Here is a 14,998-nt window from a genome sequence, read left to right on the forward strand (position 1 = left end):
TTTTTTTTTTTTAAATGTCTTCTTTTTTTCCTTTTATATATTATATTAAAGTTTAATATTTTGATAATAATCATATGTGTTGGACTATTTAAGGAATTAAATGTCTTTTTATTATATTAAAGTTTAATATTTTGATAATAATCATATATGTTGGACTTTTTAAGAAACTTTTTTTATGCTTGTTCTTAATGCATTAAAGTGTTATTATGAGAAATAATAATCATATGTGTTGGGACTTTTTAAGGAATTCATATGTGTTGGATTTCAAAAAAAAAAAATTATGTTTGTTCTTAATGCATTAAAGTGTTATTATGAGGGTAAGACTTGGAAGTTGAGAGAAATTAATAAATGTGAAGTTTTTTTTTTTTTTTAAATCAAAAAATCAGGAAATTTAGATTGAGAGATTGAAGTTCCCACAAGGCTTGGGGTTAAAAACCCCCTTTTGCTTAATATATAGTATAGATAGATAATATATATATATATATATATATATTTAATTTTCTTAAATAATTATCCACAATATTTTGAATTTAATAGTCTGCATATTTTTATACTGAAAATTTATTCAAAATAAAATAAAAGAAAATATTTTTGACTTTATATTATTACTCAATATTAATTTCTGAACCTTATAATATTTTTATTATATTTTTCTCTATATTTTTTTGTAATCAAATTACACTGGAAGTAATATTTTCTGCACTAAAACCCAATAAATAAATAATAAAAACCATGGGTGTGCTCCCCAGGTTTTCTCGCTTTCCACCTTCAACTTAAAATCATTTTATGTATCAAAAGAAAATGTGGTGGACATGCAATACCACTAGGTGTTACATTCCTTTTATCCTTTCTTTTAATTTCTTTTCATTTTTATCTTCTTTTACTTTTCCTCATTTTTCCCATAAATTGAGCCTAACTTCTCCCTCACATCTCTTCATCTTTGCTTCTCTTCCAGTTTCATATCTCTCTCTCTCTCTCATTCTCAAAACTCTCTTTCTTTTTCTTTATCTCTGTTCTTCCTCCTCCTCCCGACCTCCATAGCCACGGCCTTAAGCCATACTATCACCATTCGAACCACCAACCCGTGAACTTCACCACCACTGGCACACCGTCGGACTGCCACCACCACCACCACCACCTAATTCCATTATCATCTAGAACCACAATTCACAACATGTTGTGGGCGAAGAAAGAGAAGAAGAAGGAAGATGGAGGAGAAAGAAACAAAGTTAGAGAAGTTTATTTTGAATTTCAAAAGTTGGTTTTCGGCTTACTTTCTTCATGCCAAAACCATCCATTCCGGGAAGAAGTGAGAAAAATAGGTCATATAAGATGAAGTACGAAGTAAGTTGAAGAGATTGGCGAAAAAATGAAGTAAAACCGTTAAGAATTAAGAAAGTTATGGAGTCCGAAAGATGGTTCGAAGAAAAGTCAGAGACGGGAGGCAAAAATCTTATTTCTTGCCAAATTTTAGAGATCCGATGGCGTGCAAAAAGAGATGGAACGGGGCGTGTGAGGAGTGAAACAAAAACTAGGTCGTGAGGTAAATCCAATGACATAAAGATACGGTAAAACAGAGTTACGATGAAGAAGATACAAGTATTTGAGCTGGTGACATTGAAACTAAATTTTCTGGGTCTTTCTATTCGTGCATGCTGCAGCGGTTGGAGAAGATGAACTGAATTTTATCCAGTGTTTCTCGGCTTGCGGTGCTACGGTGCATCCTAGTACATTTAGATTAATCGAGTGGCCCTATGACTTCGAGGATGACCACCCTTAGGTTTATCGACGAGTAGAATCCATTTTTGGGGTTAGATCTTGCAAATTCTGAGTCTAAGATGATGATCGACAACTAAAAGTTCTAAGGGAATCCAATGGAAGATCAACGGTGAGATCACGTCCAATTAATGTGAAATTTCAGCAAGACGATCATGGAGCCAAGACGGTCATATCTTACGATCAGAATCATAAATCAAATTCGGACGATAAATCATTAGCAACCTAACATAGTAAGAAAACTCTCTCAACCCTCTCATTTTTTTTAATTGTTAATTTTTCATATTTGTGTTCATATGTTATAAATAGCCGAAAATTTAGATAAAAATATTGTTTATAGTTATATGTAAATTTGTGATTTGTATGTTAAATATTTGAAGGTTATTTTTATTAGTAGCCTTAAAATCATGGTTTAATTCTGGAATTGGACTTCCATGCGTAGTTTGTACCATTAAAAAGATGATGGAAGATTTTATTTGGTTTGATTACATGACTCTTAAATCTGCCATAAACTTGTACAAATTTTTAGACCATTTTATGATCAAAATTTTGAGATGATTTCTTCTACAAAGTTGTTAATAATAATGTCTAGTTCATCCAGGAATTTTTGTGACAATTATTCTAATTTTATAAAAACTTATACGAAATTTTAATTAGATCTGAAACTGTAGACAGATTTTACGGCATATTGGAAAAATCATTAAAAATCCTATATTAAACCAAATCTGGTATTTTTTTAAATGAAAATGAAATTTGGGAAGTCTAGTTTCATAATAAAATTTTAAATTATGGAATTGATTTATAAATTTAAGTGTGGAATTATTTTAAGAAAATGTAACAAATCTTTGTCATGAAATTTCTTGAAATTTTACCGAATTATTTATAACTTATTTTTGGGAAATTCTTTCTGAAAAATGAGGATAACATGTTTGTTGAATATCCCATATAGTTACATGAATTTTAGAGTTATATAAATAATTTATTTATAATTTTAACTATGAAAATTATGTTCTGAAAATTCTGGGCAGAATGATAAAGAATCAAGATTACTACTTCAACCATTCATTAGGACCAAAAATCAATATTGTGCTAGTTTTTTAATTGAATCTTGTAAATTAGTAGTCCATGCACGTGTGTAGTGATTTATTTTAGTATTTAAAATTATTATTTCACACCATGGCTTGATTAAACTGTTCACAATGATTTATACACATTGATGGATTGTTATAGAATGTATGTGTTGATATTTTCTGTTAAAAATTATATTGAAATGGTATAATATCGATTGTGATATAATTTGTAATTATTAGTGATTAGTATGAAAATTAATTAAAATGATCAACGAAGTGTACGAAATTAACGGTTGATGGTTAATACCAGTTGTTCAGGGTGAGTCCTGATTTTAAAGAGTGTATGAAATTAAGGGTTGACGGTTAATACCGATTATTCAGGGTGAGCCCTGGTTTTGGGAATTCTCACGTAAATTGTGTCGCGAAACCTAAGATGGCACGAGACTTATTTGAATCCTTTTCGGTATTCGGTTTTGGAATAAGGGTGGATGTGCAGGTGGCACACAGGGAGGTTATGTACCCCTGGCAGACCGTTTCCTTGGGGCAGACCACGGATGCCATTAATTGGGTATATAACTTCGGACGTGGGCATCCCTGGTATTTACGGTTGGTAACACTTGAATATTTGACCAAGATATTTGACCAAGGGAGGGTTTCAAATTAACCGCTGCCATATTTAGTAGTGGGTAAGTTAAATCTCTTTGGTAAGATTTCGAGTGTCACCTAATTTATTAAAATTATTGAAATTATTTTAATGGTTGTAATTTATGTTTACAATTATATTGTTATCTCATGTTTATTATCTCATTATTTTTCTCTTAAAAACAATGGTAGGTTGGTTATGTTTTCTTACTGTATTGCAAAACACATGGCATATATTTTTGTTACCCTGGCATTTTATGGCAGGTTTTGGCGAGGAAATAATTGAAGCTAAAATGGAGTTGACGCTAACGTAGAGCCTTGGCTGACTTGAAACCCCGATTAGAGCCGAATAAATTATATTATTTTATATAATAGCTATTAAGGATTTTATAATTTCATTTGACGTTATATTTGGATAATTTTAAGTTTTTATATATTGTTGTTTGAACATTTGGTTATGTACGAGAGTTGGATTGCCCTATTAAGATGCCAACTTTTTGGTTTAATAAGTCATTTTGTTTATTTAATTTCCCTTGATGTTCCAAAAATTTGGGACGTCACAATGAGCTTTCTCAAAGTGAATACAAAAACATTCTCTCAAACTCTCTTTGTTTTCTTACTTGTCTTTCTAAGTTTGTGAATTAGGCTGGCTTAGCATCACCAAGGGAGACTTGTGATTGACTAAGTGTCGCATAGATAGCCGGAATCAACCAAGGCCGTGACATTACTCTGGTTTCCAATGCATCACTTGATTGGTCGTTCCGGGAATCCAAGAGAAAGAGAGACCTCTATTAGCACACCAACCTCTGAATGATCGTTCGAAGGATATTTTCGTTTATTAAAAATTAATAAGATTTGAAGGAGTACAAAAAAATTATTTACAACTTAATAGAGTATAAATTTATAAAATAGAACTTGTATGTAAATGTCTTATTATTTTACTTGTCGATCTAGATTTCATGTGGTAAAATAATATATATATATATATATATTATGTTTATTTTTTCTTTTACGAAGGAAGGCAATTGCACCATGTTTAGAAGACAATTGTCGTGCAAGGGAAAAATTATCACATAGGTTCGTCTCATATTGTATGTAGTATGCCCTACAATTTTATTAGTTACATATCTACTATTATTTTTTCTCCTATATATTATATAATAACCAATAAAATTAAAAGGGCACAACGTAATTGAAATTTCTGAAAGACGGATAATTCCTCCCTGGATGGGACCATTTGCTGTAAATGTGGAGGAGTTGCAAATTATTCTAAAGCACATGTTCTCAAATTACAGAGTAGTTGCACAACAATTAGCAAAAGTGGTAATTATGGAACTACCCATTATGCTTTATGTGAATAACTGTCAATGTTGATGCCTATAAATGCTGGAAGAAGAATTCAAAGAAAAGACATCAAAACAACACATATCAAACCAGTTTAGCATAACATAGCTAGGACTGGATCTTTTGTCTTGGGAATAGTTATTTCAGTGTAATTTCAATTCTTAATTTCACTACAACAAAAACACACTTTAGTGGCATTGTACTAGTGACATGTTTTTAAAAAATACCATAAAAATAATATTTGGTGACACGTTTTAGAAAAATGCCATAGAACCACAAACATATAAGGCTTTAGTGACATTTCAATAAAGAAATATCACATTAATTTTATGGTATTTTATAAAAGAATGACATAAGAAATTATTTTAGTGACATTTATCAAGAAATGCCACTAAACTAGGTAGGTGCAAATTACTTTTTATGGCATTAGGTGAAAAATGTCATAAATAAATATTTTATAGCATTTTGAGAAATGCCACTAAGCCAAAAACTTTCCAAGCTATCTAATGGCATTTTTTGAAAAAATAAAAAAATGCCAATATATTTTCAAAATTTTTAAAATGCACAAAATAAATAAAAACAAATAAATTAAACTCAATATAACATGTTTTTTTAACTCTACTTGCCACATGTACAAAATTGATCAACAACTTTATATGACTTAATAGGAAAAATAAAATTTCAAATTGCTCTCATGCACAATGATAAAGTTTCATGAATTCTAGTCCCTGTAGTTTCAATTAACTCGATTTTAACTCTGAATTTACGAATTTATCTCAATTTATTTCAATTGCTTATAATTATTAAGTAAATTACATAAATAATCCTTACATTTTGTTATTCCATATAGTTTTAATTGACTCAATTTTGACACTTAATTTTAAATTTTACGTCAATTTAGTCGAATTGATAATAGCTTTAGGGTCTTTGATAGAAATTTTTCATTGGATTGGTTAATGTTAAGTCACTGAATTGATCAAGTATTTTATTTTACTCCTAAAACGATGACATGTTGTATTTGTCATTAAAAAAAATGCTATCAATTGGACCAATTTGAGACAAAATAAAAAATTCAAAGTTAAAATCGATTCAATTGAAATTACAAAGACTAAACTGACATAATAACCAAAATAGAGGGACTAATAGTGTAATTAGCCCTAATTGTTAGTATTTTTTAATGACAAATATGCATATAAGTGACATAGGTCATTCTTTTAGAGGTAAAATAATAAATTTGCTCAATTCATTGAGTTAACCTCAATAAATTCAGTAATCATTTTTTGTCAAAAATACTAACGGTATTATTAATTAGACTAAATTGATAAAAAAAAAATTAAAAATTATATGTTACAATTGATTTAATAAAGGGAAAATTACCAGAAAATCCTATTTTAGATTTTTTTATACCAATCAATCCATGTTTTTTATTTTTGTTTTATTAAATCCTTAAGTTTACACTTTTAGACCCGGAGGTCCTATTTTTAGTTTTATTATATATTTCTTTGACCATTTTACCCTTATATATATAGCTGCTTGTTTGAATATGATTTTTGGGAAGTCAGCGATCTGCGTTTGGATTCCGGATTCTTTGCAATTTTTTATTTCTCTTTGCCTTTTTCGATTTTCGATTTGGTAGTTTCTGAAGCTATAGATTGGGCTCGATTTTGCGATTATTGAAGCTCTAGGCTTTGCGTAATTTGCAATTTCTGGTTTGTCTTTGCGATTTTTGATTTGCGATTTCGTCTGGTTATCAGTCGATATTCTGGAGAAAGTTAGTTTTTGTTTGAGATTGGTGTTGTGATTTGTTCTGTTCTTCATTGTTGTTCGTCATCAATTTTGTTCTTCATTGTTCTGTTCTGTCATTGTTCTTCGTTTATCATCAATTTTGTTCCTCGTTGTTCTTCGTCGTTCTTCATCGTTTATCATCAATTGATTACGGTGATGTTTATGTCATGCGATTAGTGATTGATTCATTGTTGTGATGAAATCATTGTGTTCATGTGAAATTTTGAATGATGAAGTTTTGTTGCATCAGTGTTTGAACAAACTGTTGTTAAGCATTTAGTGAACTGGAAGTTCACGCTATCAGTATATGAATTTTATAATTAAAATTGTATGTATGTGTGTATACTGTGAGCTTAAAATTTGTTGTATGTGGTGTGTACGATGATAAATGTAGGGCTTATGATTGTTTATTGAGGAGGTAGAGTTTTTTTTTTTATTTTTTATGATGTGAATATTTGAACTATTTAAAAATCCTGATACATTTCATTGTGTTAGCAAATCTTCACACATATGAATGTGATTGAATATTCAAATTATTTTATGTACTATTGATGATTTTGCAATGTGATACGAGACAAATGGATTTTTTCATGTTTGTTGTTATGCTGCTATGGGTCAAACATGTTTGTGATAAATGTGGTACAATCATTTTCCTTTGACGAGTTAGTGAAATGTGTGTGCAACAAATGGTGTGATTTGTCTGCTAATTCAATCACTATGTTTTACCGACTGTCGGGGTATACAAATTGTCATTTGGATAACAATGAGGAATTGCAAAACATGTTATTGCTTGGTAAATCAATTGGAGTTGAACGAATTGATGTTGTTGTTGAGCAAAAATTGGGCACTGATAGACATAGTAGTTTAGCAAATCCATGCATTGAAGATGAGGATCAAACAAATTTGCTTCGTAGATATTGTGCACACAGTGAGAAGATTTTGTTGTCTTCAGTTTGGGCAAATGGTATTACGCATGTTGGTCAATGTTTCACAGGAGGAGCATTTGAGTTTCATACTGTTTTATGCAAATATGCTGTACTATGTGGGTTTAAATTCAAATATTTGAAGAACGATTCACAACGAATTACTGTTGTATGCTCACATAGAGATGATAGGGGATGTTTGTGGTCTGTGCATGATAGAGTCCAAAGAGCAAACCAATTTTTCTACCTTAAGAGATGGACTAAGATACATAATTGTGGTGCTGATGTTCGTACTTCAAAAAATCCAAGTCTCAGCTCTGATTTGGTGTCAAATGTTGTATCTAAGCGTGTTAAGGACAAACCACTAACGCGCCGCACTGATGTGGCATATACTTTCAAGGCAGACTATGGACTTGATATCAGCTACCATGTAGCATGGTTAGGTGTTGAAAAAGCGAGAGAGGCTATGCATGGTGATTACTTAACATCGCTTGACCAACTGAGATGGCATGGTGATGCTGTTCAGCATTATAATCCTGGAAGTCATATCAATATTGACTATGATTTGAAGACTAGTCAATTTAAAAGGTTTTTTGTAGCATTTGTTGCGTGCATAAATGGCTTCAAATATTGTTGTCCTTTGCTTTTTCTTGATGGAACATTTCTAAAAGGGAGATACAAAGGGCAGTTGCTTAAAGCAACAGTTAAAGACGGTAACCAAGGTTTGTTTAGTTTTTTGATGTGAAGTTTTACATTTGTTTACTTTTTGTGTGTGAGTTGTGACTGTTAACATTGGTTTTGTTTTTAGGATTGTTTCCAGTAGCCTTTGCAATTGTTGATTCGGGGAGTGAATCGAATTGGTCATGGTTTCTATATGAACTGTCAAAAGTAATTGCTGATGATAGACGCATGACATTTGTATTTGATCGTAATCTAGGGCTTTTGGAAGCAATGCCAAATGCATTCCCATCAGCATATCATGGATGGTGTTTACAACACCTAAAGAATAATTTTAGAGACAAGTTGAAGGGTATGGAGAATGGTTTCAAGGAACACTTAATACGGAAGTTAGGTGATTGTGCATATGAACCTACCGTGACAGGTATTCATGCATTACTAGAAGAGTTGAAGAGTGAGGGGAAGCAACAAGCATATAACTTCTTGTCAGGTTAGAACCAGAACATTGGGCAAATGCTTACTTTAGGTAAAGTGTGTACAATTGTGTGTTTTATGGAATATAATGATGGTTATATGTACATTGTTTATATTTTTGTGTTGTTATAACAATGTGAAATGTCACATATGGCATTAAATTGTGACAATTTTTGCTGTTATGTGTTACGGGACAACGATATGGCGAGATGACATCCAATGCTGCTGAATCATTCAACAATTGGATTAAAGAAGCACGAAATCTTCCAATAACAAAATTGGTTGATACTATCCGGAATCAAATAATGTGTCAAATGTTAGAGCGAAGGGCTATTGCAAACAAGTGGAATGAAATTATTTGCCCTACCTTTGAGACTAACCTCTAAGATTCATTCAATTCTAGTTGGTCATGGAATGTGAGTAAAGCTAATGATGATGTGTTCGAGGTGCATTCGTTTCCATCAGTTACCGTTGATGTTGGACGCTGTGTTTGTTCTTACTACCAGTGGCAGGTAAATGGATTTCCTTGTGAACATGTTGTTGCAGCTATCCAAAGGAGTGCATATAATCTTAATGATTGTGTTAAAAAATATTTTCATGTAGAGAATTATAGGGAAGCATATGCAGCGGCTATTTTTCCAATACCATCTGTGGAGAAACTAGATTTTTGCTCTAGCAATTTCATTATATTACCTCTAATTGTAAAACGGCCAGCTGGTAGGCCGAGAAAGAGTAGAATACCATCTTGAGAGGAAAAAGTAAGTCAAATCAGGTGTGGCTGATGTGGAAACATGGGCAAGCACAATCGGAAGTCGTGTAAAGAACCAATACATAGTTATATTGGTTGATAGGTTGGTGGACATTGTGAATTTCACATTCAGTTTTGAACATTTACAGTGTTTTTTTTTTTTTTTAGATAAATAAGATACCATTGTGAATGTTACATACATTTGCATTGGATACACATTTTATTAGTTGATACATTGGTGTACTTGTTTTGTATTTCGATACAATTTTTGAATAAGAAGGGATTCATTAATTCTATGCAATTTGTCATTTTGTAGTTTTTTTTTTGAATGTTCACATTTTGTAGTTTTTCTTTTTTCATTTTGTATATTTATGAAATAGTTTGTTTATCAGTTTTATCAAAACAAAATATTATCTTGTTACATATATACACAATATGTGTTCATGGATGGAATATGTTTTTGAACAGATTTGAGGTGCGGTAGATGGAAAAAGATAGGCAGCCACAATTAAAGTTGTTAAAGATCAAATAATAGAGCTCATGTGAATATTATGTTGAGTTGTGAGTATTGATTCATGTGTTGGATATCATTGAGAATATTATGTTGAGTTGTGAGTATTTATAGTGCAGGATTTGTTTTAGATAATTAACATAGTGTTGTGAATGTTACATACATTTGCATTAGTAAACAATTTAGTAGATCATGTATGAGTGTACTTGTTGGTGCAAGCTTCTTAATATGAATTTTCATATTTTGATACAATTTGTCAATAAAAAGTTGATTTGTTCTATGAAATTTGTAATTTTGTAGTTTCTTTACATTTTTTTTTTTTTTTTTTTTGGAATATCAACTATATAATTGATCATTTTCACTGTAACCTGAAAATTAGACTCCAAACATTCACAATGGGAAGACTTACACTTCAATCATGAATGTCAAATGAAAACCTTGACAATGTGAGTCAACATAATCAATGTAACATGGATAAGAAACTCCAAATATTCACAATGAGAATATTCATATTTCAAACACAAATGTTAGCAATGTGACAATTCACTCAACATAATCAATGAAATGTTAAAACAAATTCCAAATACTAACAATGGTGTTTTAAGTCCATTGTAATCTCAACAATATGACTCAACATAATTGTTCTAGCAATGGAAATAGACTCCAATCATTTACAATGTCAACATTCATACTTGAAACACAAAATGTTAACAATGGAAAACAGAATTTCAAACATTCACAATGAGAAACAGAGCATTCATAAACATTCCTAAATGTTGAGTCCCTAAACACTAAAGCTGAAAAACAGAGCATTCATAAATGTGACATGAAAAACAAAGCATTCATAAAGAAGAAAATTATAATTTATAATTTTTAAAGGCTAAATGTCGAATCAATAAACATTAAACATTAAACATTGAAATGTGAATATTCAGATTTTAATGAAAGAATATGAACTAGTGGATTTAATGTCAGAAAATAGTATAAAATTGAAGAAAACAACTTACTTTTGTTCACCATTGCCGATATCGATTGGAGTGAGGATCGTTGTTGTTGGAATGAACAGTTATCGGCGATCTCGGTTGCCGGAATGGATTGTTCTTGGCAATCAATGTTGCTGGAATGAACAGAACTTCGTGATTTTTGTTGCCGGAATGAACAGAACTCGCTGATCGTAAGGTTTTGGTCGAAGAAGAAGGAGTTCAACGTTAGGGTTCTAATTTGGGGGAAAACAAAATTGTTGAGTTGAAAGAAAAATGGCGCCTATGATCTAATATGAACATAAGGGTAATATCATGTTTTTACCTAGGACAGGACTAAGTGGAATATTAAAATAAATTTTGGACTAATTGGAACATAAGTAATTAAAGATGGATTTATGGAAAAAGCTCCCTTTAATAAAATATATAAGGATCAAAATTAATATTTATTTATTTTTATTTAAAATATGAACAAACTTATCCAGCTGCATAGCATCATTCCTCATTCTCCACCTTTTTTGTTTTGTTTTGTTTTGTTTTATATATATATATATATATATTATACAACAAAGGAAATAATGAAGGAGAAGGAAACAAACCAAATTTCATGAGGCAAAATCTGCTAAGGAGATCGAGATAGAGAACGAGGCGGAAGTCCAACAATTTGAAATTGGTGAAGCAAATTTGATTTTCGGTGGTGAAATAGGTGGGAGCCAAATCATGAGGCAAGGGTTTATCATTCTTTATCTTTCATGCCATCCTTATCTACCATCTACACCACAAATTTGCTGTGTTTTCATCTTCTACGATCAGAGTTCATTAGGTATTCTCTCTCTCTTTCTCACTCTCATCAAACATACACAACACCTCTATCTTTCTCACTTTTTTATGATCTTCTTGTTTTAGACATACATCTTGATACAATCTGAAAATCTAATCTTTGAATTCATGAATTTATTAATTTTCATCTTTTAATATAAAAGGTTAGTTGTAATTTACTATTATTGCGTTTATGTTGTGATTTTATATAATGTCTTGCAAGTGTTTGTTTAATTGCTTCATTGGGATGTTGCATTTTTTTGCTCTTTTTTTTATTTTTTTATTTTTTTACAAATTACTCAGTTGTTTTTACAAATGCTTCAGAGCATCATTCCAAATTTTGATGGAATTGGAAAAAGATTGTTTACTTGGGGTTGCTAGAACTAAACTTTGACCTCTGATTTGCAAATGATACCATTACAGAACTATTTGTTTTGCATTCTTGCTATGTAGTGAAGTGGAAGGCCAACGAAAATTGAATAGGGAATGGTAGGGTGTTGTGAATTGTCACTTTAATTGGATGAGAACTGGATATTTCCTTTTCCCCCCTGTGAAATCTTTTTGGTTTGTTTGATGGGATTTTTTTGGTAGTCTTCAACCTAGGTTACCATTGCAAAGAAACAGTGCATCTAGTGGATTGCAATGTAATACTTTATTATTCTAAAAATAATCATAATTGTCAAAAAGCACTAAAATTTGGAAATGGTGCTTTAAATTTCCTTTAGATGCTGCAAGCCTATGGGGAGCAAATGGAGCTTCATTTTAAATGATAATTTACTTTTGTTTCTATTGAGAATTGTATTCTTTTGTAGTATTTTTGTCCTAGTATTGGTGGTAGTCATGACTAGAATCATGGTAATCTTACATACAGATTGTTGGATGAATTTGACAAAATCAAGTTCATTAATATTTTAAGAAATCAATATCTTCCTTATAAACTATAGTTACAGAAGTCATAGACTAGGCTGTGACCCATAGGCAATCCAGATTTAAAAAGTTACACGACCGCACAACATCAAGAACAATTTAATTGATCAGAGGCCTTAGTACAAGTGACACCGCCTGAGACCAAGTACTGAGTTCATGATGCAAACAAAATCATGCAATACACACACAAGCCCCAAAACAAATTTGAGAAAAGTACCAACTTACAAACCAACAAATAGGTAGGGTACTCCTACACAACTAATGATAAATACCAACTGAACTGATAAAAATTGGACATGTAGAGTCAAACAAAAAAGTATAAAAAAAATACAAAATTGGAAATCAAACATAATAAAATAGAAAATACTTATGGACAATTTATAAGCCTAATAGCAAAAACACAAATTTTATGATCATACCCACTCATAATTGGGGTAAAACCTAAAAAACCAAATCACATCAACAACAATCTACAATTGCCCAACAAGTTAAACAATTTTCAAACATGTATTAAAAAGCAAAAAAGCTGCAAAACCAATTATAAATAGGGCATGACCATTATATTGACCCTAGATCACATCATATCAAACAGAAGCACCCATTATCATCAACCACATATAAAACTGACCCTAGGACATAATCATGCATATACACACACAAGCTCAAAACAAATTCAAGCAAAGTACCAACTTCCAAACCAACAAATAAGTGGGTACTCCTAAACAACTCATGGTGACTACAACTTAACTGATAAAAGTTGGAAATACATAGTCAAACAACAAACAAGTGGAATACGGCCATCTATAGCAAGAATGCAAAACAAACAAGTGTACTCAACTACACTTGTGGGATCACATTTGGAAATTGAGATCTTATTATGTATCATATAAATATGAAACAAAAACAATAATATTAAAGGTCATAATGGAAATTACTGTGGGATATGGCCATCTGTAGTGTGTGTTCCACCAGCCCAGCAGCGCAATTCTTGCGTCCTTTGGTAGCTTTCCTTTCTTTCTTTTCTTCAAAAATTCCTTTCTCAGACTGCTAAGATAGCCATTGTACTTGTGCAATAGCATTTCTTCCAGCTCTTGGTCACCTAGACATGCACCAGAAGATTCTTGAATTTCAACTACTTCCACCTCCCCACTGCTCAAATCCTCCTCTAAAGTACCAGCTGCTTCATCTGAAACACACAAGGGTATAGAAAGAAATGTCCAATTACATGCAGGTAACTCTTTAAGCACAGGTAACTAGATGCACATTGTATCAAATATGCATTTGGAACCAAACTAAGAAAAAAAAAAGAATAAGCCAAACATACATGTCTGTTTTAGATTACAGAGTAAATTGTCCATAGTACTTTTTTTTTAGGCCAAATTCTTTTTGAAGTGATCATATGAACTGGGATGGAGTTTCTCAAGAATACAATTTATTAACATTCTAGCTAGGAAGCATATTCTCGTTTCTTTTTTCCTTTAGAAAGAAACAAATAATAGCATAGAGGTGAGAATGTGACATCTATAATCATTTATCATTACCTTTCAAGCCTTGTACCAAACAGAATTCATTCATGTATTTCACTATTTTCCCATTGTTGACTCCATATAAATAGAATTAGGATTAGGACTAGGCCTAGATCTTATTGCAGATCGATCAATATTTTATTAGTATTATTCACTTTACAGCTTAACACAAGATTGCTTGTCTGCACTATAATGCAAAGCCTAACATAAACACATTATAAATGAAAAAATTGCAAAACGGGAAAAGACTTCAAATAATCAAAATATATGTTTCAAGAGCTCAAAAAGTGTACATGGAACACACTTAAGAAATTGCATACAGTATCAATCATAGGAGAAGCCTTTTTAAGACATGTAGCACTAACAAGGCGTAGATCAAAAGGAAAGACTTTTCCAACACCATTCAACCATTTGCCTTAAAGACACAACTGCTTTGTTTAATTTTTGAACTGATATATATTTATGCTCTGGTCTGTTGTAGTCTCACAGAAGTAGATAAAACAACCTCAAAACACTTGCATTATTTGGATCCACAAGTGATTGCATATTTAATGTAGGAGTAAAGATCACTCGCCTACTTGTAATAAGCCCAAAATTAATATGGAAGAAGGAAACTTATGCTTTTAAGGTTTATATGTGACAACAAAAAGGTAGGATTTTAGGGTTGATTAAATAGGGAAAAAGAATAAAATTTGGGGCTGATCAGTTTCAGTTAAGGAATTAGGTAGGATAGGTTTAGGCTTAGAGAATTGAATGCAAACAAATTTGGTTGGACTGTTAAAGTGTAGAAAATTC

General features: G+C 31.4%; 1 protein-coding gene across 1 annotated transcript; it reads left to right on the forward strand.

Moving 5' to 3' along the window:
* Positions 1-7,334: 7,334 nt before the first annotated feature.
* On the forward strand, positions 7,335-8,713 carry LOC145802540 (uncharacterized). Its single transcript, XM_082895268.1, has 2 exons — positions 7,335-8,262; positions 8,349-8,713. The coding sequence occupies exons 1-2, from the start codon at positions 7,335-7,337 to the stop codon at positions 8,711-8,713; spliced, it is 1,293 nt and encodes a 430-aa protein (XP_082751394.1).
* The last annotated feature ends 6,285 nt before the right edge of the window (positions 8,714-14,998 follow it).

Source organism: Camellia sinensis, chromosome 11, assembly GCF_055761805.1.
Source record: "Camellia sinensis isolate YWXY chromosome 11, ASM5576180v1, whole genome shotgun sequence".
In the NCBI taxonomy this organism is placed as follows: Eukaryota; Viridiplantae; Streptophyta; class Magnoliopsida; order Ericales; family Theaceae; genus Camellia; species Camellia sinensis.

Bases quoted from the DNA above. Each gene is read 5' to 3' on its own strand.
- LOC145802540 (XM_082895268.1), top strand. From the start codon at position 7,335: ATGTTTTACCGACTGTCGGGGTATACAAATTGTCATTTGGATAACAAT. The intron at 8,263-8,348 runs GTTTGTTTAGTT...TTTTGTTTTTAG, and splicing joins AGTTAAAGACGGTAACCAAG to GATTGTTTCCAGTAGCCTTT.